Here is a 21,818-nt window from a genome sequence, read left to right on the forward strand (position 1 = left end):
TCTCCGGCCGGGCTGAGACGCGGCTGCAATTAAAAAGGCAAAACTCCGCGACGGCTTTTGGCCCCCGCTGCCCGTCCCCCCGCCAGCTCTGCCGCACGTTGCCGCCGCGCACCCGGCACGTTGCCGCGCCTCTTTATTTCCTTGCGGCAGGGCGATGCGGTTCTTGGGGGCGATTCCTCGCCCTGTGACGGCACGCCGGGAAAAACGCCGGTGCCGTGCTGGCTGCCGGGCTCCTGCGGAGGCTTCTCCGGCGCGATGGGTGAGCCACTGCGGCACGGTGGGAGACGCCGTGAGCGTCCGACGTTGAAGATGATGCCACGATCCGCTGCTTTGCCCCTGGTAAGCTGGTGTGGGTGGCTTCATCCCGGCGGAGCATCCCTCATCCCGGCGGAGCATCCCTCGTCCCGGCACACTGGCACCGAGCTGACACCGCAGCAAACCCTTAAACATCCACAAATTTGGGGTTTGCTCCCCAAAAAACCCTCTGTGGACTCGATGTGGCGCCGCTCCTTGGGGCGAGAGCGTCCCACCGGCGTGGGCGTTGGGCGCCGTTTCGGAGCGACGCCGGAGGAATATCCCTACGAACCAGCCCTCATGGAAGAAAGACGCCGGCGTGCGGAGCCAACATATTTTCAGTTTGTTTAATGGAGTTTCTATTTTCGCTTCTTACGGGCAAAGTAACTCGTGCCGGCTCCGGGCATCGTTCCCTGGGGAAGCGCCGGGCGTGGGTTGCTGCGGGGCGGGCGAGGTTTCAGGTTGGGGTTTGCTCCATCGCTCTCCTCCCTCGGGCCCCGAGGTGGGGGAAACAATCTTGCGCCAGCTCGAATAATTCCCTCTTCATTTGCATTCTTACCTTGAAGGTATTTATAGTCTCTTCTCTGCCTTCTCCTTGCTCGAAGGGGTAAATTTAGCTCCTTCGCTCTCCTCCTGTGCCTTTATCTTCCGAGGGAGCTGATAAGCCCGGCTTTTTAGCGCCTCTTTCCTCTTCTTTTTCCCTTCTCCCCGCCCAGGTCAGGATTCAACCCCTCCTGCAGAGATCAAGATCCTGAGCCCTCTCCTATATTTCTCCCGACGATTTTATTTTTTCAGCCTTTAACCTGCAGCTGTGAGTTGGTGGAAGGTGCTTTGGGGTGATGATTTATTTTTAAATCGGGTCCCCAAACCCTTTGATGGGTCCCCAAGCCCTTCTGAGGGGTCCCCAAATGTGAAGATGCCACTTTGTCCCATCCTCTCAAATCCATCTGGGGGAGAAGGACGCGGCACAGCATCCCAAAATCCACCCCCCCCCCTCCCAAGTTTTGGGGTCAGCCAACTCAATTTTGGGGCAGCCGATGGCAGAGCAGAGCTCCGGGGGGTGCGAGCTGGTGCTGCCTCGTGGGGATTGAGGTTTTTTTGGGGGGGGGAAATAATCAATTTGAGGGCGATTTGGTCTTTTGGGGGGCGCAGGGGGGCTGCAGGGCCCCAAGCTGTTCCCCCAGCGAATCGTGGTGTAAGGAGGGGGGAAAAAAGCTTCGTATCGGGGAAAAGCGGCACTTTTGGGGGTCCTTCGACTCCGGCGAGGACCCGGCGCTGCGTTGGTGACCGGCAGCACCGATTTTTGCAAGGGGAGAGCAATGGGACCCGACGTCTTGCCTGGCTCCGGGACACCGAGAGCCTTGGTGACCACGGCGAGGCACCGAGACCGTTGGGTTTTCCCGGCACGGGCAAAGCCGTGACCGTTTCTCCTCCGCCTCAGCAAACTCCAACCTCTTTTCTCATTTTTTCCTCTTTTATCTCTTCTTTCTTGTAGATTTTTCCGGCGGTCCCTAGCCACCAACCCTCCCGAGTGCCGGCGCGGTGGTTTTTTCCGAGTGACACAGCACAATCGGCGAGGGATGGAGAAAGCTGTCCCGAATTTCTCAGAGCGCCAAGGAGATGGAGGCAGAGCCCTGTTAATGCCACCGGAGCCAAACAAAGAGACTTTCCCTGCCCTTGAGTGCCCCCAAGGCGAAGAGCGAAGAGCCGCTTTCCTTCAAGATGCGAAAAAACCCCTGGAGAACCTGGCTTTATCTGGGACGTCGGTGGAAACGGAGACAGAGCTCAAGGAAGACGCTTTCTACGCCGGGGACGATCTGGTGATGGTGACCAGGGAGGGGAAGGGACCCTCCGGCACTGAGCTGCGCCCGTTGCAAGAGGAAGCCGACTTCTTCTCATCGCTCTCGCGTCAAGAACCCGACGTCGCCCTGGAAGCACACGACGTGGCCGGTAAGTCCCCGCCCGGCGTCACTGGGGTGGCTTCTTGGGGGGACGGGGACATCTCCTGGTGCTTTGTGCGTGGCCGGTGATGCTCGGGTGGACTCGGTTGTTTCGCCTGATGGTCGCATCGTTGCGCCGGGGCGGTTGGCGGCAGGCGTTTGCTCTCTGGGTGTTGGAGATGTTTCCACAACTCTCAGCGTCTAGTGGTGAAACGGGAACCGCAATATGGTGAGGAAGACACGGATTTGGTGGAAGGAGGAAGGAGGGTGTGAATGCCAGGCTGGCATCCCTGTGCCAAAACCCAATGGTGGGTCAAGCCGGTGGCTTTTTGGAGCCCTCATGTCCTCTTGGCACGGTGTTGGGACCCTAAACCGAAGGCGGCCCCGGGTGGGGACGTCTTGCTCGTCACTGTACGAGGTGACTGTGCTACACCGCGTGTTGGGGTGGGATCGGTGCCGCGTCGGGCAGGAGGATACAGGTGTTCTCGGCATTGCTGGCGAAGCCACGGTTGCACCGAGCAGAGCAGAACCGTGCCACCTGCGCCTCGCTGAATTCCCCTCTTCTCGGAACGGAAACGCTCTGCTGAGGGTGGCTGCGTGCTTGCAGGGCGAAGGCGTTGTCCTCTGCCTCACCGCTCGGTGCCGGGGAAGCCGTGCCGCGAGGATGGTGGGGGATGAGGAGCTCTGGCAGGGACTGGTTGGCCGCCAGTGCCGGTGTGGAGCTACACTGGGATGTCCTCGGCATTGTGAAAACCCTCTACGTGTGCTGGCTGCTCTTGGAGGGGATGTGCTGTTGTGGGGTGGAGGATCTTCATCGCCTGTGGGAGACCCTGTTGGGTCCTTCCGTGGCTTGACTCTGGAGAAACTCTCCTCCAAGGGCTCTTGGATGAGCCGGGAGGTTTTCATGGAATGGGTTGGGTTGGAAGGGACCTTCAAAGATTATCCAGTCCATCCGCTTGCCATGGGCAGGGACATCTTCCACTAGATGAGGTTGCTGAAATCCCCGTGCAACCTGGTCTTGACCACTTCCAGTGATGGAGCATCCACAACTTCTCTGGGCAACCGGGTTCCGGTGTCTCACCGCCTTCGCCGTAAAACATTTCTTCCTTGTGTCCAATCTAAACCTGCTGTGTTCAGGTTTAAAACTGTTGCATCTTGTCCTACAGGTCTTGGTCAAAAAACTCTCCACCTTGCTAAGAAGCCCCTTTGTCTGTGGAAAGGCCCCAAGAAGGTCTTCCTGGAGCCTTCTCCAGGCTGAAGAACCTCAACTCCCTCAGCCTTTCCTCATAGGAGAGGTGCTCCAGCTCTTGGATCATCTCTGTGGCCTCCTCTGGACCTGCTCTAACAGGCCCTTCTCCACAGGTCTGCTGTCAGTCCCCCAGTTTGTGTTACTGGGGATTGCCCCACCCAGGTGCAGGACCTTGCGTTTGGCCTCATAGAAACTCTTGAGGTTCATATTGGCCCACAAGAAGTTCCATTGGCCCGTTGAGATCCTACTCAATGACATCCCTTCCTTCAAGGTATCAACTCAGTTTGGTGGCATCCACAAACTTTCTGAGGGTGTGCTCAATCCGTGTTGTTGGTGGAGATATTCAATAGTATTGGTCCCAGTACGGACCCTGGAGTGACTCTCCAGTCATTACTGGTTTCCACTGGGACATTGAGATGTTGGCTGTAGCTCTTTGGACGCATCTGTCCAGCTAATTCCTAGTTTATGAAACTCGGTTGCTACAAGTTGTCTGTAGATCCTTGGTTGTCCAGTGTCTGTCCCCTACCTGCTTTGGAGGGTGAACCCCGTCCCACCTCAGCTTCTCCATCATTTCCACGCCAAATGCCAACTGGGTGCCTCCACCATCCCAAGTCCTACCTGAACCCCTCCATGGGTTTGTAACCCACCTGTCCTTCCCCATCCTTGCATCCTTGCTGGGAAACGAGGTGGGTGGTGGTCATGGATCCCACCACCGGCTGGTGATTAATTGTCCACTGGCCAGTGAGTGGCTTTTTCCCCATCGGGAAGCGGTGATAGTGGTGGAGCTCTTCGACGTTGCTTCCCGCTGATGAGCTTGCCCATCTCCGCAAACACCAGTTGAGTTAAAACCTTGTCTCCCGGTGCAGGCCACCTGCTTGGCAAGTCCCGCTGTTATTTACCCACCACGAGGTGGGGGGGGAAGGACTACGTTGCATCTGGGAAGCTTTTCAGCTCTCGGTTCCTTCGCCGTGGTCAATGGGTGGGGGATGGACATGGGTGTTTAAAGATGGTGTTTAGAGGAGAAGGGAGCGAGGGCTGCGTCAGGAGATGGAGAACATCCCCATCTGGGTGTCCAACCTGGTTCTGAATGGGTGGTGGGGCTCAGTTGGGGTCCTGGGGTGCTTCAGGTGGACCCGGCTCTGCTCATGGGAGACTTAGAGAGATGCAAGCCCTCATCGCTGCTTCCCGGCTGGAAACAATGAGGTGAAATGGCCCAAAATGCCCCAAAACGAAGTCCAAGACTGGCATGCAGGTCTAAGGTTCTTGTGGGGTGGGAAGACCCCGCACAGACGCTTGTGGTACCACCAACCTCAAGGTTTTGGGGTTCTTCTGATGCCTCCAACAGCCTCATTGTGGCAAAAGTATCCCGGCCTCTGCCGAGCGTCGCCGACTGTGAGCCAGAGGCGGTTTGGTGGCTGCCGCTTGGTTTTCGGAGCTGGGCAAAGTCCGAGCTGCTGTGGGACGTCAGCAGGTGATCACCGGGAGAGACGTTGCCCGCAACGAGGGTGGGTTTTGGGGTGCCCTTGGCGTGGAGCATTCCTCCAGAGCAGCGGCGTGCTGGAGAGCACCGAACCGGTGCCGTTGGCGGACGGGGCGGCACGTCCGAAGGATGGCGGTGCGGGAGGAGAGGTGGAGGAAGAAACCCCACGTCGCCGCTCGCCCCGGTGCTGGCGAAGGTGGCAAGCTGGGCTCGTCAACGCGCCGGCTCGTTAGAGGAGGAGCGAGCACCGTGGCGGCTCGGGCAGCTGCTCCGTTCTGCCCGACCGAGCTTCGCGCCGGTGAGGAGGAAGAGGCCACTGCTGGGGATTTCCCGAGCCCGGTGGTGGTACCCAAACCGTCACCCTGTTTTCGGCTGGGTGCCACGTCCCACGGGGACCATTCTTGTGGCTTTTCGGTGGCCTCGTCTCCCCCCTTTGCTCTTGGGGGGGGGATGTTTCACACTGCTCACTGGGATTTATTTTTGGGGGTGCTGCGCCACGTGGGGGCTCTTTTAGAAGCAATTTGGGGGATTTGTGGTTGTGGACGGCTGCGACGGAGCTGGTGATGTCCCAGCCTTCGCCCCCTTCCTATTTTGGGGCTCATCCCCATCCACCCCGAGCCTTTATCTCACAGAATCCCAGCATGGTGGGGGTTGGCAGGGCCCTCTGGGGTCCCCCAGTGCCACCCCCTGCCCAAGCAGGGTCACCCAGAGCAGGGGGCACAGCACCACGTCCAGGGGGGCTGGAATATCTCCAGAGAAGGAGACTCCACACCCTCTCTGGGCAGCCTGGGCCAGGGCTCCGTCACCCTCAGAGGGAAGAAGTTCTTCCTCGGGTTCAGCTGGAGCTTCCTCTGCCCCAGTTTGTGCCCGTTGCCCCTTGTCCTGTCGCTGGGCACCACTGGACAGAGCCTGGCCCCGTCCTCCTGACCCCCCCCCCTGCAGACACTGACCGGCATTTCTAAGGTCCCCTCTCAGCCTTCTCTTCTCCAGGCTGAACAAGCCCAGCTCCCTCAGCCTCTCCTCCTAGCAGAGATGCTCCAGTCCCCTCCTCATCCTCACAGCCTTGCGCTGGGCTCTCTCCAGCAGCTCCTCATCTTTCTTGAACTGGGGAGCCCAGCACTGGACCCAGCACTGCAGCTGGGGCCTCCCCAGGGCAGAGCAGAGGGGGAGGAGAGCCTCCCTGACCTGCTGCCCACACTCCTCCTCATGCACCCCAGGATCCCATTGGCCTTCTTGGCACCCAGGGCACGCTGCTGGCTCATGGTCACCCTGTTGTCCCCCAGGACACCCAGGTCTCCAGGCTGCGGTTCCCTCCTCGGCACCCGCGCCGGGCGGGGGCAGGTTCCCTCCAGGTATCACCGGGGCGGTTGGAGCCATGGGTGGTCGCAGTCCGGCGATGCATCGAGGTTTTGCTTGGTTCTTCCTCCCTTCCCGTCCTCACAGCATCGTGTTGGCTTTGGGGTGATGGGGGTGGGGGGGGCTGGTCCCCTCCGTTCCCCCACCGCGGTCACCCGGCTGCGTGTCCCCGCCAGCGATGGAGCACCCGGTCGGAGGTTTTGAGGCGTCCCATGTGCGGGGGGAGGGTTTGGAGGGGGGATTTGGTGGCTGCTGGGCTGGGTTGTGGTCGTGTTTTCGGCTGCACGTGGGGCAGGGCTGGTGCCCGGCTCCTCCCCGCGCTCGGGGACGCTGCCATGAGTTCCCCGATTTGGGGACGTCCTGCTCTGGGGGTGCCATGGCGGTGTGGGGTGCCACCAGGTCCCTGATGCAGGGACGTCTTGCTTTGGATTTGCTGTGGTGGTGTGGGGTGTCACGAGGTCCCCAATACGGGGACATCTTGCTTTGGCCATGCCATGGCAGTGTCACTACGGTCCCCGATTTGGGGACGTCCTGCTCTGGGGATTGCTCTGGCAGTGTGGGGTGCCACAAGGTCCCAAATTTGGGGACATCCTGCTCTGGGGATTGCCGTGGCAGTGTGGAGTGCCACAAGGTCCCCAATTTGGGGACATCTTGCTTTGGCAATGCCATGGCAGTGTGGGGTGTCACTGTGGTCCCCGATTTGGGGACATCCTGCTCTGGGGATTGCCGTGGTGGTGTGCAGCGTCACCAAGGTCCCCGATGCAGCAGTGTGTGGTGTCACGAAGGTCCCCAGTGTGAGAACTTCCTGCTCTGGGGATGCTGTGGCAGCGCGTGGTGTCACGAAGGTCCCCAGTGCAGCGGCGCGTGGTGTCACCAAGGTCCCCAGTGTGAGGGCATCCTGCTCTGGGGATGCTGTGGCAGCGTGCGGTGTCACCAAGGTCCCTGAAGCAGGGGACAGCAGGATGCTCTGGGGACGCTGGGGCAGTGTGGGCTGTCACTGCTGTCCCCGTGGCGTCGTGCAGTGCCGTGAGGTCCCCGGCACAAGCTCGCCACGCGCTGTGGATGGCAGAGCCCCAGAACCCCGCAGCGCGCCGGTGCCACGGGCTGACGTCCCCGCCGACCAGGAGCTGCCGCATCAATTAACCAAATTAACCAACACGCGTTGATTCGATACGAGAGAGGCAGGAGAGAGGAAACAGCATTTGCTGTCCTGGCGTGGGATTATCGACCCGAAATCTGCCCTTCGCGGCGCTGGAGCTGCCGGATACGTCTTGATTTAGCTGAATTTTCTTTTTTATGCCTTATAACGTGTTGAATCGACAGCTCGGGATCCGACAGAGCTACGGAGAGTCAGGATCAGGCTCCTCTTCCGCTCCCGATCGCATCGGAGTTGGCGTTTGGTTTGGTTTCGATGTTTTAATATCCCTGGTGTTGGCCCTGCCTCGGCGGGACCAGCGTTTATCCATCGTAATGCCAGCCCAGAAAGCCCAAACCGCCATGCGCCGCGAGGTTCGGGTACAAACGACTCGTGTGTTTGAACGAAAAAGGAGTGTTTTCATCCCAAATTGCCCGTGACGGGCACCCCAGGGCTTTCCCGTGCTGCAGGCGGTGAAACCCGGCCGCAGCGCCGCGTATTCCCGATTTGGAGCTTTTTACGGTTGTTTTGGTTGCGATCGCGGGGGAGCCACTCTCGCTTTAGTTCAAGGCCGTTTCTGACGCTGAGAGGGAAGAAGAAACAGGGTTTTGGGGTTTTTTTTTTAGGATCCAGGCGACTAAATAAATCCCCCGCGTCGTTTTCTTTTTTTGGGAGATGATACGCAAGGGCTGGCGGAGAAGCGGAGCCCGCGGGCTTGTTCGGCACCGTGCAGCACCCCGCGCCGCCCCGTCCTCTTGGCAGGGGGTTTCTGGCAGGAGCAAACCCCCCCCCTGCACCCCAAAACCTTCCCACCTCAGGGAGCCGTCACCCCCGTGGAGCTCCCCGAAGGACGCTCAGGTTTTGGCAGCGTGGCTGCTCGGGAAGCCGGAGAGAAAGAAGTTTTTAGTGACTTTTTCCTCCCCGTTCGGGCAGAGATGATGCTGCGGAAAGGGAGGTAGAGGAGGAGCTCGCAGCGCCGGGGGTTTAATTTATACAGGTCTGACAGCGAGGACAATACCCAAGATGGACTGCTTGTGGCGGGGGCTGAAGCTCAGCCTTTGTCCCACCTCCGTGTCCCTTTTGTTTCTCCACCTGTTTTATTTTTCTTGCTTCCCTCTTCTTCTTTCTTTTTAATCCCATCTTCTGTGTCCCCTCTCCCCTTCCCCCTCCAGTCCTGAACCGCTGTCGCGGGCCAAGAGCCGCGTTTGATCCGTGCCTCCGAGCACCGTTAAGGAGCTGTCGAAGTTGAGATCGCTCCCGGGAAAGGCTGATCCCAACGCTCGGAGATCCCCTCCCCTCTCCAGCACCCACGCGCTCAGTCTGATTATTTTATGTATACTTAATTTTTTTTTTTTCCCCCTCCCTTGCTGGAGTGAAAATGAAGAGCCCACTTGAGCCTGGAGGTACACACGAGAGCCCGGGGAAGGATGCTTGGAGCCGTGTTTGCCTCCGCGCCCATCACCGCCCGATGCCGTCGGGGGAATCAAAGGGCAGGACACGGCGTTCCCGCGGCAGAGGTGGGCTCGGCGCCCGCTGCCCACGCAGGGAACGACCCCGGGCGGGGGAGAAGGTGCTGGCTTGTCCCGACAGCTCGGCGCTCGCCGGTCCCGTAGGTCGTAGGTAATTTTGCTTTCCGAATACGCTCTCGGAAAGTAATTGAACGGCAGAAATACGCCGCGGGGTGTGACGGTTGCCAGTGCCGCCCATATTGGGAAGTTGTCCCCGTCCGTGTCTCCAGCCTGGAGTGGTTTGGGGACAACCCATTGCTGGGTTGGCAGTAATTTGGGTTTTAATTGCTGCCGGGGAATAATGATGCTTGCCCATTCGGTCTCATCCCCCTCCGCGGTGCTGAGAAGAGCCTGGTTTTGGGGTGGTAGCTGGCTTAAATTACCTTGAAATACCTTAAAAAGGGATAATCTCGTGCCACAAGGCTCCATCTGTGACTCAGTTTCCCCTTGAAACTCTGGCAAACTCCTGCTGGTGCGGAGGGAGGGATCTGGGCTGTGTCCTTGGCACTTTCAAACTGCGGAGAAATCCAGCAGGATCAGGGACAGCGGGAGCTCCGTGGTGTCTCTTTTTGCACGCTCGTGGAGCGTGTCCTCGTAGATGTCCTCAGTCCTGGCCTCTGAGATGTTGCCACCTTCATCATCGTTAAAGCAAAGCTCGTTAGACGCCGTGGGGGCTCTTCTAGGGGTGTCCTGCTAAATGGGAGCCGCTCGCCAGGCTGAGCGCAAGGTGCCGTGGGGACTGCGTGGCACAAAGGACTCACCGGGATGAAATTGCCTGAATTTTGGGTCATTTGGGGGTTGGTGGCACCGGTTACAAATAGCCATGGGTCAGGCTGGCTCCTGATCCAGGCTGCTGCATTATCCAGCTCCCCACCCACCCCCAAACGGCTTTCACCCCCAAAACGTCCTCATCCTCACCACGGGAGCATGGGAGGTGGTGGATGAAGTCGGAATAACTCTCCAAACCCGCTTCCCTCCTCCGAAAATCCCAAGTATCCTTTCGGAGGGGATGGGAGCAGGGAAGACAGAGCAGGGAAGAGGGCAAAGGTGTTTTTTCTTTGCTTGGAAGAGCAAAGTCTGCATGGTGCTTAAATAACCAAACGGCCGCGGGGTGAATGGAGATAAGGAAGAAGCCACTGGAAAAGCACCGGTGGCAGCTCGGCTGGACAGCAGAAATCTATAAATCCTGACGGCGGATGGACATCGGGGTCCAGGGATGCCCGAGCTGAATCCACAGCATGGGGCTGGGTGCTGGGCTCAGGTTTCCACTCCTGCTGGATCGAGCCCTTCGGAAGCCGGGTGCTGGAAAAGCTGGATTTAAGCTGCATCGTGCGGGTTTTCATGGCTTGTGCAGCGAGGACTTGGAGATGGAGATGTGCTGGGTAGTCCGTGGGTGCTAAAATTGGGTAGCAGGCATCAAAAATCGCTACAAATGGCAAATGTTTGCTGGTTGCTTTGCCTGGCCCCAAATTGGGGTGTCAGCTTTGGGATGGAGCTGGTGGATGGCCCCTAGCTGGGACGTTGGGTGCTGGATGGAGCTGGTGGACGGCCCCGAGTTGGGACATTGGGTGCTGGACGGAGCTGGTGGACGGCCTTGAATTGGGATGTTGGGTGCTGGACGGAGCTGGTGGACGGCCCCGAGTTGGGACGATGGGTGCTGGACAGAGTTGGTGGACGGCCCCGAGTTGGGGCGTTGGGTGCTGGACGGAGCTGGTGGACGGCCTTGAATTGGGATGTTGGGTGCTGGACGGAGCTGGTGGATGGCCCCGAGTTGGGACATTGGGTGCTGGACGGAGCTGGTGGACGGCCCCGAGTTGGGGTGTTGGGTGCTGGACGGAGCTGGTGGACGGCCTTGAATTGGGATGTTGGGTGCTGGACGGAGCCGGTGCATAGCTGTGCTCCCCACCACGACACGTACCTGCCCATTAAGACTTGGCAAAGCTCTCCCAGGACTTGAACGCTGCCGAGCTGATCCAAACAGATCCACCATGAAAAATAAACCCCAATAATTGCTATTTTTGAGCCATGCAGCGTTGTAGCACAGCTGCCCTCCGGAGATCCCGCTGGTACCTTTGAGCATGGCCAGTCTGGCCATAAATAAGATGACTTTGCGTTGCGTTAACCTGGATAACGTTGAGGAGATACGTGTGGTCTGGTTGCAATTTGAAATTAAAATATTGAAAAGCGTTTGCACCTGGAGAGGCACCCACCCAGCGCCTTACTGGGAGTGGCTGGAGAAAGGGAGATGATTTTAGGACGTGTGATTTGTAACACTGGGAGCATGTGATAGGGACATTGGATGGAGCACAAATCAACCCTGTAGGGACATGGGCTGACTGGAGAAGTGCTGAAGCGGTGGCGTTTGGTGGCTGTGGTTCACCGCTGGCCTCCAAAGAAGGTAAACGATCCTGCACATGCCCGAGATGGAGAACTCGTAGCCGGAAATTGCACAAAATAACGGTTTAATGTCATTTCACTGTAGCTGAAGGATGATCTCTCGCTTTGCTCTTGGCGGTGTCCTCCTGTCCCTGAGCAGGTCAGCGGTGTCAGGCTTGTTTCGCGTCGGCTGCCAACAGCTACGAGCGAAGAGACGGAGAAGGGAAGCCACGTTCGGGGCTTGCACGAAGGGAGCGTTGGTCTCTTAAACGGCGCTTTCTGAAGAGCAATTTCTGCTGTTGCTCAACTGTTGGTTGAGGCCATCTTGGTCTGGGTGGCCTCGACCGGTGGTTGCACAGGGAGACACCAAAAAACCCCAAGAAACTGGAGTCTGCTGGGAGATGTTCATGTGGTTTACAAGCCCAACCCTTAAACTCTTCCTTAACCAAGTCTTAAATTCTTGGTCACAGAGGATGTGTGTGAGGGTCTTGAGATGATGCTGACTGTCCCACCTCTCCCCGGTCACTGTTGATACGAAGAGCACCTGGATGACCCTTCCTGGGGGTAGGGACTTGCAGATGAGAGGCAGGAGCAAAGAGCCGGAGTGGTTGGTCTACGAGAGCCTGGGAAATAAAATTAACAAGTTGAGGAGGCCAAAGTATACTCAGCCCTTGCGATGCCAAGGTTTGTCCTAGATTTGGGCTGTGGTGGGGTGAGGAGACCTCATGGCACTGTCCCAGGTTTAATTATGAAGTGGCAGAATGAGTTTTAGAGGTGTTTTGGGGGGGAAAACGTGTCGTTCTTCCAAGTTGGGTCCCCATGTGACGTGCCTCCGGCGTAGGAAATCATGCTTTGGATTGAGCTTGGGTTGAGCAGAGAGCTCCAGGTGCCTCTAAACCTTTTCCTGGAGTGGAGCAGCTCACGTGTAGCCTGTCTCAAGTTGTGTTTGCCAACCGCTGGGCCAAATTCTTTTTTTTATGGCCCGCCTTTGAACTCTATCCAGAAAAGATAAGCGAGTCATGAGACCAGACACCTAAAGGAGGTGCAGCTCTTGCTAATCTTGCCGTAACTCTTCAGGACGGTCGCCGGTGCCTACATCCAGTGGCCTTTTCTGAGGTTTCTCGCATGGGCAAGGGGCTGCCCCTGAAATTGGGTCCGTTTTCCAACATCGTTTCCTTCCTCGTTGGTGTTGGGCTGAGTTTAAGCTGTTGGCTTTCAACCTCTCTTAACCGAGAGGTTGAGCTCGCAGTCCCAGTAACCTTCCTCACTAATTACCGCTTCGTCAGCCTCTTAGCCTGCGACCGGTGCCAGGAAAGATGTCACGTTGTTGCCTAGCAAATAAATAATTGAATACTTGAGTCCAAGACAACAGGCAGGGCTTAGCTGGAGCTGGGACGTGGAGTGCAGTTGGAAACCCTAAAATTGCATGGAAAAAACCCCACGCTACGTCTCCTCTAACTCCGGAGCAGCCAAGCTCTCGGCCGTGAATCTCTTCCCGAAGACTTTTGGGGTTTGTAGCTATCCACCCACGCCGTGGGTAAGCACCAAAATTAGGATTTCGATGGCGGCACGAGGGCTGGGTTGGGTGGTTGCTTGCGAGCATGGCAATGTCCCTATGGGGCGGGGAAGTGGGTCATGATGTGGTCCTCAAACGTGCCACCAAGAGAACGGGGTGAGCGTTGGCAAAGGCGTTTTCTTGCCTTTTGGTAACCCCAAAACGGTGGCCCCTGAATGGGCAAGGTCTGCGGTGAGGAGGGGTCTTGCCTGGTGCCTGGTGGTCCTCCTCGGTGTGCTGGGAGAAGGTTTCACACCCGCGCTCGGTAGCGGTTGTCCAAGTCATGGAGCACCTGCCGTGCCCGTCTTTCGGCGTCTATAAATAACCTTCCAAATCCAGCACCCCCCCGAGCCGCCTCTCTCTCCTGTGCCGTCGCTCGTGCTAACCAGGCCACGGTTTAAAAATAAGCCGGGGGCAACACCGGGCACAGCCGTGGATTCTCCTGCTGCCTTGCAAAGTAGGACATGGCCCCATCCTCCTTCTCCGCTGGGCGTTTCTGGGCAGCAGGGGTGCTGTCCCCGTTGCAAGCTTGTTTTCTGGCTGTGTAAAGCCAAGTTCTTGGTTGGGCCAAGCGGGGTGTAAATGTGTTGCGGCTGCAGTGTTGGGTTTTTGGAGGTGGCTTTCTTCTGTTCTGCAGCCTAGGATGCTCTCCCGCTCCATCCAGGTTGCCCAATGTCCGGAAAACCTCAGCAAATGGCCTAAATCTAATTTTTTTTCTCGCTATCAGGGGGGATAAAAGCTATTCAGGAGCATGTAAGGGCTGAGTGGCTGTGACAAGGACCCCTTCTGTAAGAGCAAACTGCTGCTGGGTCAAGCTGGGGTTGGAGATACCGTAACCTTCTCCCAACCCCAGCAGAGATGAGCTAATGCTTCGGCACGAGGCCACGTTAATCCTTCGCTGGAGTTTGCTGCTGCTGAGAAAATGAAACTCGTGTTTGCTCTATGCCTTTTGTCTGGCCGTTACTGGGAGGGGATAACAAAAAAAAGGAGGTTTTTTTAAGTGTATTAACACCAAAAGGAGGACTAAAGAAAGCATTGGTCCATTACTTGGTGATGTAGGTCACCTCATAAATAGGGATGGAGACAAAGCAGAGGCATTTCACGCCTTCTTCACTCATGTCTTTAACACCAGTGATGGGCCCTGGGACCCCAGGAGTTGGGATGGAGAGCCACAAGTGGGGGAGTGATAATCTCCCAGTTGACTTTGAACTTGCATGGGATTTGCTGCGACAGCTGGAGGCACGTAAATCTACCAGTCCCGGTGGGATTGATCCCAGGGTACTGGGAGAGTTGGCTGATGTTGTTGTGAGACCTTTCTGTTGTCTATCGAGGGTCTTGGGACTCTGGAGAGGTCCCAGTCAACTGGAAGCTAGCAAATGTTGTTCCAGTTTCCAAGAAGGGTAAAAAGATGACCCTGGTAATTATAGACTTGTCGGTCTCGCTTCGGTGCCTGGTAAATTATGGAGAAGGTTATTCTGGGAGTTACTGAAAAACCCTCAGAAGACGATGCGGTCATCGGTCAAAGCCGACGTGGGTCCGTGAAGGGAAAGTCATGTCTTCCTAGCTGAATGTCCTTTTGTGACAAGGTTTCTGGCCTTGTGGATGAAGGGGAGGCAGTGGATGGGGCTTCTGGGGATTTTAGCAAAGCTTTTGATACTATTTCTCCCGGTGTCCTCCTAGCATACAGCTAGACGTAGATACAGCACATTGGTTGAGCAGTTGGCCAAAGGGTCGGGCTCAAAGAGTTGTAGGCAGTGGGGCAACATCTGGCTGGTGGCCAGTCATTAGTGGTGTTCTCCAGGGGTTTTTCCTCTTTTCAAGGTTTTTATCGATGACCTAGAGACAGGAGTCGAGTGCACACTCAGTAAGTTTGCCGACAATACTAAATTTTGGAAGAGCTGTTGATGCCCTCGAGGGTAGAGAGGCCTCATGGAGAGACCTTGATAGATCGAGGTGCTGGGTAATCACCAGCTGTATGACACTCAACAATGCCAGATTCTGCATGTGGGATGGGGTCATCTGGGATTCACGTATAGATTTGGGGCCAAGAGGCTGGAGTGCAGCCCTGCAGAGAGGGCTCTGATGGTTTTTGGTTGATGGGAAGCTCAATGGGAGTCAACGATGTGCCCAAAAGGGCCACCAGTATCCTGGGGTGCGTTAGGCCCAGTATAGCGAACCAGTTGAAAGGTGTGATGGTCCCACGTCTTGGTGGGCCTCACCTTGAGTGCTGTGGGCACATTGGGGCTCCACAATCCAAGAAGGACATAAAACTGTTAGAACGTGTCCAAAGGAGAGCAACAGCAATGGTCAGGGGAGTAGAGGGTTTGTGAGGAGCAGGACATGTGGCCTCGTGGAGAGAGGAGCCCATGCTGGAGTGGGTTTGCTGGCAGGACTTTTGACCTTATGGAAGGGACCCACGCTGGAGCAGTTCGTGAAGAACTGCAGCCCGTGGGAAGGACCTGTGTTGGAGAAGTTCGTGGAGAACTGTCTCCCGTGGGTGGGACCTCACGCTGGAGCAGGGGAAGAGCGTGAGGAGGAAGGAGTGGCAGAGACAACCTGTGACAAACTGACCGCAACCCCTGTTCCTTATGGTGACCAGCCAGGTTCAACCCACCACAAGGAGCCTGAGGGGTGGCTTCATTGACGTCTACAACTTCCGCTCCGTTCTCCACCACGAGGGAGGTGCTGATCTCTTCTCTTGGGTGATAGGACATGTGGGAGCTGCTGAAAGTTGCATCAGGGGAAGTTCAGATTGGCCTTTAGGGAAGAGTTCTTCATGGAGAGGGAGATCAGCCACTGGAACGAGCTCTCCAGGGGTGAGGTCACGGCCCCCAAGCCCGTTGGTGTTGAAGAAGCATTTGGAGAATGCCCTTAGATACAGAGTTTAACTTTTAGGTTGCCCTTTGTGGAGTCAGGAGTTGGGCTGGATGATCCTCGTGGGTCTCTTCCAACCCTGGAGATTCTATGTCCTTGTGTCATCGGGACACTGATTTCAACCCAAGCCGTCACTCTGCGGTTTTGGGGGAAACTAGCTGGTTTTGAGACGTGAAGTTCTTCCCACAGAAGCACGGTGTACTTGTTGTAGGAGAACCGGTGGTACTTCGCTCGTTTGGGTTGGGCTATGGAGTGCAACGGGGAGCTGAGCAGCTGCTTCCCTTCCTCCCTGGTGGCACCGTGTCTGGTTTGTCCTCCTGGTAACCAGGTTATCTGGCGTGTTCCTGTAGTTTTGGGCTGTCCATGCGGTCAAAACCCTGCCCTTACTTGCTGTGTACCAAAAACGTGTGTGTCTGTGGGAAGAGACTTGTGGGGCTGGGTCATTAAAGACTCCCAGATGTAGAAAAAAGGATTGGTTTAAGGATGGAGGAGCTGGGGAAAGTGTTTCTCCCCAGTTTGGACCAGATAGTCCCCGCAGAGATGTCCAAGCATGGCCGTAACTCTAAGCTCTGGGTAAGGGCTGCAAATATTCTCAATTTATCTCTATTTTCCACCAAGCGTTGCTGGTGGCCGGTTTCTTCTTGCTCGTCTTGGGGCCGGAGTCCTGCTGTTCCACCCTTGGGGGTTTAGGGCCCCCCCAACCCTTCCCAGTGTAGGATGGGTGAGTGGAGGAAGGATCTCGGCAGCGTTTTGGGCTCCATCTCCTCATCACCGGAGCCTGGCGCATTCCTGCCAGCCCCGACGCGGGAAGGGAGGGGGTGAGATGGTGCCAAGGCGAAGCCATCCAGCGATTCTCCGTGACGCCGGCGCTTGGCACCGACGCCGTGCCGAGATGGCCTCGAGAGCTCGTGCCGAGGACCGAATCCAACCTCTTGGCTCGGTTCGGGGAAGCATCCGCGCTTGGCGAGGCTCGCCCATGGAGGCCGCGTGCTCGCCGGAGCGCTCCGGCACATCCGCCGGCGCGATTAATGAGCGTTCCCAGGTCTTTGCGGCGGACGGGGCGGTTGCGGTAATTGGAGAGGACAGGTCGTTACAGGCTGGCAGCAACAAACAGCGCGAAGAAGCTCCCTCAGGAGTCTTCTCCGTGGCCTTAGAGCATCCAAAACCGCCTTTGGGGATCTTCTCGCCTGCTGATCGTTGCCAGTAAAACAGAGCTGCGTCTCGTGGCTTCCCAGGGCTCCCCCGCCGCTGCTTTTTAGGTGTTTAAAACCCTGTTTTAACGACGATGAAGCCAAAACCTGCAGGCAGATGGCGGGGAAAAAGTTGACGGGGGTGGGGGGTGAAAAACGTGGAGCTGGAGGGACCCGGAGCGAAAAGGGGACGGCGATGTGAATCGCCCGCATTCATCGCCGGTAAAAACACTGCCACTTTTATGGGAGCAGCCGAGATCTGCTGGAAATTTAATAAGAGATGGATCCAAACAAGATGAGCTTGCGACAGAGTCTGGATGGCTTTCAAGCAGCTTGGATAGAAACCGTTCTTTCATTAGAGGCTGGATGCGTCCTCTGCTGACGAGGAAAGTTTTCTGCCGCCTGTCACATAAATCTTGCTTAAAGCTGGATGGAGCAGAGGAGGATCTAGAGGACGAGTTTGCTTGGGGGCCTGATAACTCTTTAAGGGAAATTAAAAAAGAAAAGAAAGGTTTTCAAGGGTGGGCTTGGAATCGCCTCTGAAAAGGCTCGATTTGGGCTCTCAGCCTTGAATGGAGGGCTGGCACCCTCGGGCAGGGCCCTTCCTCGCTTGCCTTTGTTTTTAAAAGGTTTGGTAATGGGGGAAATGCAGAACTGGAAACGCCTCGGGTAGAAAAGACCCAGTGAAACAGGTATTCGCACCCTGGTTTGCGGAGAGAGGTTTCTGCCGCAGCTGTAAAACCCGGTGCAGGTCCTGGATGCAGGACCCTCCCTCGGAGAGGGACCGTGATGCTCAGGGCCATCCCCATCCCGCCGGATCCGAGGGCACGGCTGGGGAGCCCCGAAGGGTTTTAAGCGGCGAAGGAGCGGCCAGGTTTTAGGGACCATCCGTGCCCAGTCCGTCGGCTCGCTTGGGAAGAGTTCAGGAGGTGGTTTGGTGGCGTGCCAGCGCGCTCGAGGCTGTGCGAGGGGAGGTGAAGGAGAGCTTGCGAAAAAGATGTCTTTTAGAGGGGTGGAAAAGTCTTTTTAGAGGATGGAGGCAGAGCAAACGCCTTCCCTGGCCGCAGCAAGCAGCAGGCGCGGGAGAGCAATCAGCGTTTGGGAGCTGGCGTCGCGTCTCAAGACCTCAGCGCTGTTTTCTGAAGCACTCGAATGTTTCACCGAGGTTTTTTTGGGGGTCAAAGTGGGAAGTTTGGGGTTTGGGATTGCTGTCCCGGGACCAAACGGGGTTGGCGGTGTCCCAAAAGGCGCTGCGGGCCGAGCGCCTTTGGCGCGAGTGATGCAGCGTGGCCCAGGCGTGGTGGAGGAGGGAGCAGCATCGTCCTCACGACCTGATGCAGGCCTTAGGACCTTTGGGGTGCTGAACGTCCGTCCTTGCTCCACGGTCGCATCCCAGCTCCATGGGAGCCTCGGAAATACAACCGGAACCCAAAATTGTGGAAACCTCAAACGCTGGGAGTAACATGGGATGTCTGCATGGCTCTGCAGCCTGGGAGCAAGCCCTCGAGCCCGGCGATCGGGCTCGTACCACCCGCTTTTGCCTTCCTCTTGGAGGAAGAGCAGCCTAAAGCTTCACCTTGCTACGCCTGGAGCTTTTCGGATGGATCAGGGCTCCGCATCCCCCCCCGCCCCCCACTCTGCAAATACCCCGTGAGCTGAGAAAACCCAAGCACAACTCGTGTCCTCTGGCCGAGGAGCGCGGGGAGGCTGGAAATAAGAGCAAAGCTCCTCGCTGGGAAAGTGTCGGGTTCCCTCCTGGCCGTGCCAAGCTAAACAAGCCACGCCGTTCGGCCGCGCGCAGCAGAAGAGCTGGCTTTCCCCGTGGTAGCCCTTTCTCGCGCCTGTTTCGGTTTCGGTTAATCTCGCTCAGACGCTGACCCTCGCGGGGTCTCAGCGCGGGCTCCTCGACCCGTCGTGTGCGACGTTTCGGAGAGAAACAGGGGGTTTTTTTCCGCCTCGTTAGGTTTGCCGGAGGTTTTCCAGCGGGGAGCGGATGCCTGTGGAGCGAGTTCAAGCCGCTGACAACGGGCTGGCTTTTCTCCACTGCCTTCCGAAGTCATCCATGAGCTGCAGGTTGCAAACCACAGCTAGATATTTTTTTTTCTTCTGTTTTTTGGTGTGGGGTTGGGTTTTTTTCTTTTTTTTTTTTTTCCCTCCCCCAACCACACCGTTGGTGACTCACAGCTCCCATATGATCACCGAGTGCAGCAGGTCGTCCGTCATCCAGCTAACGAGCTTCCCATCCCATCGCAGTCGATCTCCTCTTCTGATTCCTGGGATTACTCTTGGCTTTTTCGGCACAATATCCCCATCCTTTTCCCTCGGGGTGCTGCTGCCTGGCTCTCTTCCACATCAAGGACCTTTCTCATGCACCCTTTGGGGTCAGCAGCAGGTATGGGACATCACCGGCGGCTGCTCGGGCTCTCCAGGAGACTCGTTAGTGCCACCCCTCCATGCTTCCTTCTCAGTTGAGTCTTTGCCCCCGTAGATGTGTTTTGAGTATTTTTTTCCCAGTAGTCTTCATGATCTTCTGTAGATCTTTCTCTGCGTTCATGGGTCCTGCTGGGTTTTATACTGCTGAGATGCTTCTCCTGCTCTACCTTGAGTAGGTTGCTCCTGCTTGGTCTACAGAGCCCTCACAAGCCCTCGCCGTTGGGTTGTGGTGGCCAAAACCATGGTGGAGACTCCCCCTGAGGTCCCTGGGCTGCTGCAGGGATGTGTTCCGGCTCCGTCGGTCATGGAAGGGTGCGGCCCTTCCTCTGGGCAGACGACTCGTCCTCTCCTGGCTCCGCTCTTTGGCTCGCGGACCTGCAGGTTGGCCTCTTTCTTGGAAAAGAAACCGTGTGTTGCTGTGCAGCTGTTTCTGGGAAGATGACAGTGCCCAGATGGTCGAGGTTTGGGAGATAAACATTTAACGTCTTCTTCTGGCCACCCCTGGGTGGCCTTGGCAAGTCCTATGAGGGCTGGAGGGGCTGCGCTGTCCTGGGACAGCCGAAGGGAAGCAGTTGAGGCTTCAGTGTGGCTCCTATCTAGACACTTAACATCTCCTTTCCACCCCGGTGGGACTTCTCCAGCCCTTGGTGACCAGTGAGATGAGGCACCTTGTCCTTGGCTTTGTCTCTTTCCTTCTCAGTCAGAGCTCAACAGTGAGACGAGATCCTCGGCGGAACGGCCTTGGTGGGCGAGCGAGTTGCCCTGTGCCGCTCTGCTCTCTGATGGAGATGTGCCGGTGCTCGTGGTAGGACGGGTGCCTGAAGCTGCCGGCTCTCCCACTCATCTAAGTCAAGGACCCGCTGTTCCGGCCCGGGTGTGACGCGGCACTTGCCGGCCCCGCACTGGGACAGCGTCTCCAGTTAAGCCTCGGTAGAGTCCTTCATCCAGATGTTTATGCGAAGTCTGTGAAATCGTGGCAAGCTCTTGCTGACCATAAACATCCCGGGGAGCAGAGCCAACATCTCGAGATGTGTCATACTTCCTACAGCTCCGTCTTCCAGAAGCGCAAGGCTTCCTGAGCTCTGCTGACTTGGGCAGCTTGAACGCGAGCCCATGTGCATGAGCCAACAGGCACTGGCTTAGTTTAGTTTAGGTTTTTTTTGGGTTTTTTTGTTGTTGTTTTTTTTTTTTTTTCTCCAGTGTAACCAGTTTGCTGAAACCCAGCTGTCCCTGTGGGACCCCTGCCCTCTCGGTGTGAAAACTTGGGTGCTGTCTTGAGAATCGCCAGCGGAGGTGGATGGGCGATTCTTTATTTCTGAGCCAGACACGAGGATCTCTTGGGTGATTCTTTATTTCCCCTGAACCAAAGCACGAGGATCTCTTGGAGGATGATGAGGTTGTGCGTGAGGAACCCGAGGAGGGTGGTTGCTCTTACCAGTGATCAATGCTGGGAGAGAAGTTCTTGACTTGAGTGTAATTGGCTGGTTGGTGCCAAATCGGTGCCAAATCTCCGAGTTTTGTATCAGAGGAGCGAGAAACGGCTGCCAAGCACACAGTGAAGTCATTGCATCCCATGAAATGTCTGCCAGGGACCCAGGGCTCGCTCGATAACGCAGAGGTCCCATCCAGAGAGGTTTGAGCAGGTTTTAGAATGGATGTGACATGCATCGATCTGTTCGGACCGGTAAGAACGAACTCCCGAGCTGCTGGAGAGGAGCGTGCCTGGGTGCAGTCGAGCCAAGAGACAGCCAGGGTGCCGGGTCCATGTTTCGAGTGGAAGAGTTAAGCTTGGGCATGACAGTGGTGGCAGGGAGATCTTGCAGAGTGAGAAGCAAGCAAAGGATAACCAGGGCTGGTGGCACTGGGGAAACCCCATGTGGAAAATGGGGGCTGGTGGGGTTCATAGAAACATGGAACCATAGAATCATTAAGGTTGGAAAAGACCTCTGAAGTCATCAAGTCCAACCGTCAACCCAACACCACCATACCCGCTAAACCATGGCCTGAGGTGCCACATCTACGCGTTTTTTGAACACCTCTAGGACTGGTGACTCCGCCATTTCCCTGCGCAGCCAGTTCTAATTCTTCACAACTCTTCCAGTAAAGACACTTTTCCTAATATCCAATCTAATCCTCCCTGACGCAACTCGAGGTTGCAGCCATGCGGTGTTTTTCCAGGCTCGCGGTGCGTCGCTCACCCCGATTCCCAAGTGGCATGCCGGAAAGGGGCCCGGGAGGAGCCTCGCGTGCCTTGCTCAGGGTGGCTGGGTTGCCAAGACGAGCCAGAACTCACTGGGGTGCTGAGTCAGCACATCCAGCGCCCTCCCCTTGCAGTGGTGCCGTTCCCCACCTCCGTCTGCTGCAGAGACCACTTCCTGAGCGGGCGTTGCCTTTCTAACTGCTCGAGGGAGAACCGGTTGCGGTAGCA

General features: G+C 56.9%; 1 protein-coding gene across 4 annotated transcripts in view; it reads left to right on the plus strand.

Moving 5' to 3' along the window:
- The first annotated feature begins 1,794 nt into the window (after positions 1–1,794).
- The window catches only part of WIZ (WIZ zinc finger), a 54,547-nt gene continuing 34,523 nt past the window's right edge, over positions 1,795–21,818 (plus strand). For 3 of the 4 annotated variants that reach the window (XM_075445970.1, XM_075445972.1, XM_075445971.1), the window contains exon 1: positions 1,795–2,244. In XM_075445970.1, the coding sequence (XP_075302085.1) occupies positions 1,875–2,244 (370 nt within the window). In that variant the 5' untranslated portion in view covers positions 1,795–1,874. Of the gene's footprint in view, positions 2,245–19,285; positions 19,350–21,818 lie in introns of those variants that run through there. The other variant, XM_075445973.1, reaches the window with a different exon arrangement.

Source organism: Opisthocomus hoazin, chromosome 35, assembly GCF_030867145.1.
Source record: "Opisthocomus hoazin isolate bOpiHoa1 chromosome 35, bOpiHoa1.hap1, whole genome shotgun sequence".
Taxonomy (NCBI): Eukaryota; Metazoa; Chordata; class Aves; order Opisthocomiformes; family Opisthocomidae; genus Opisthocomus; species Opisthocomus hoazin.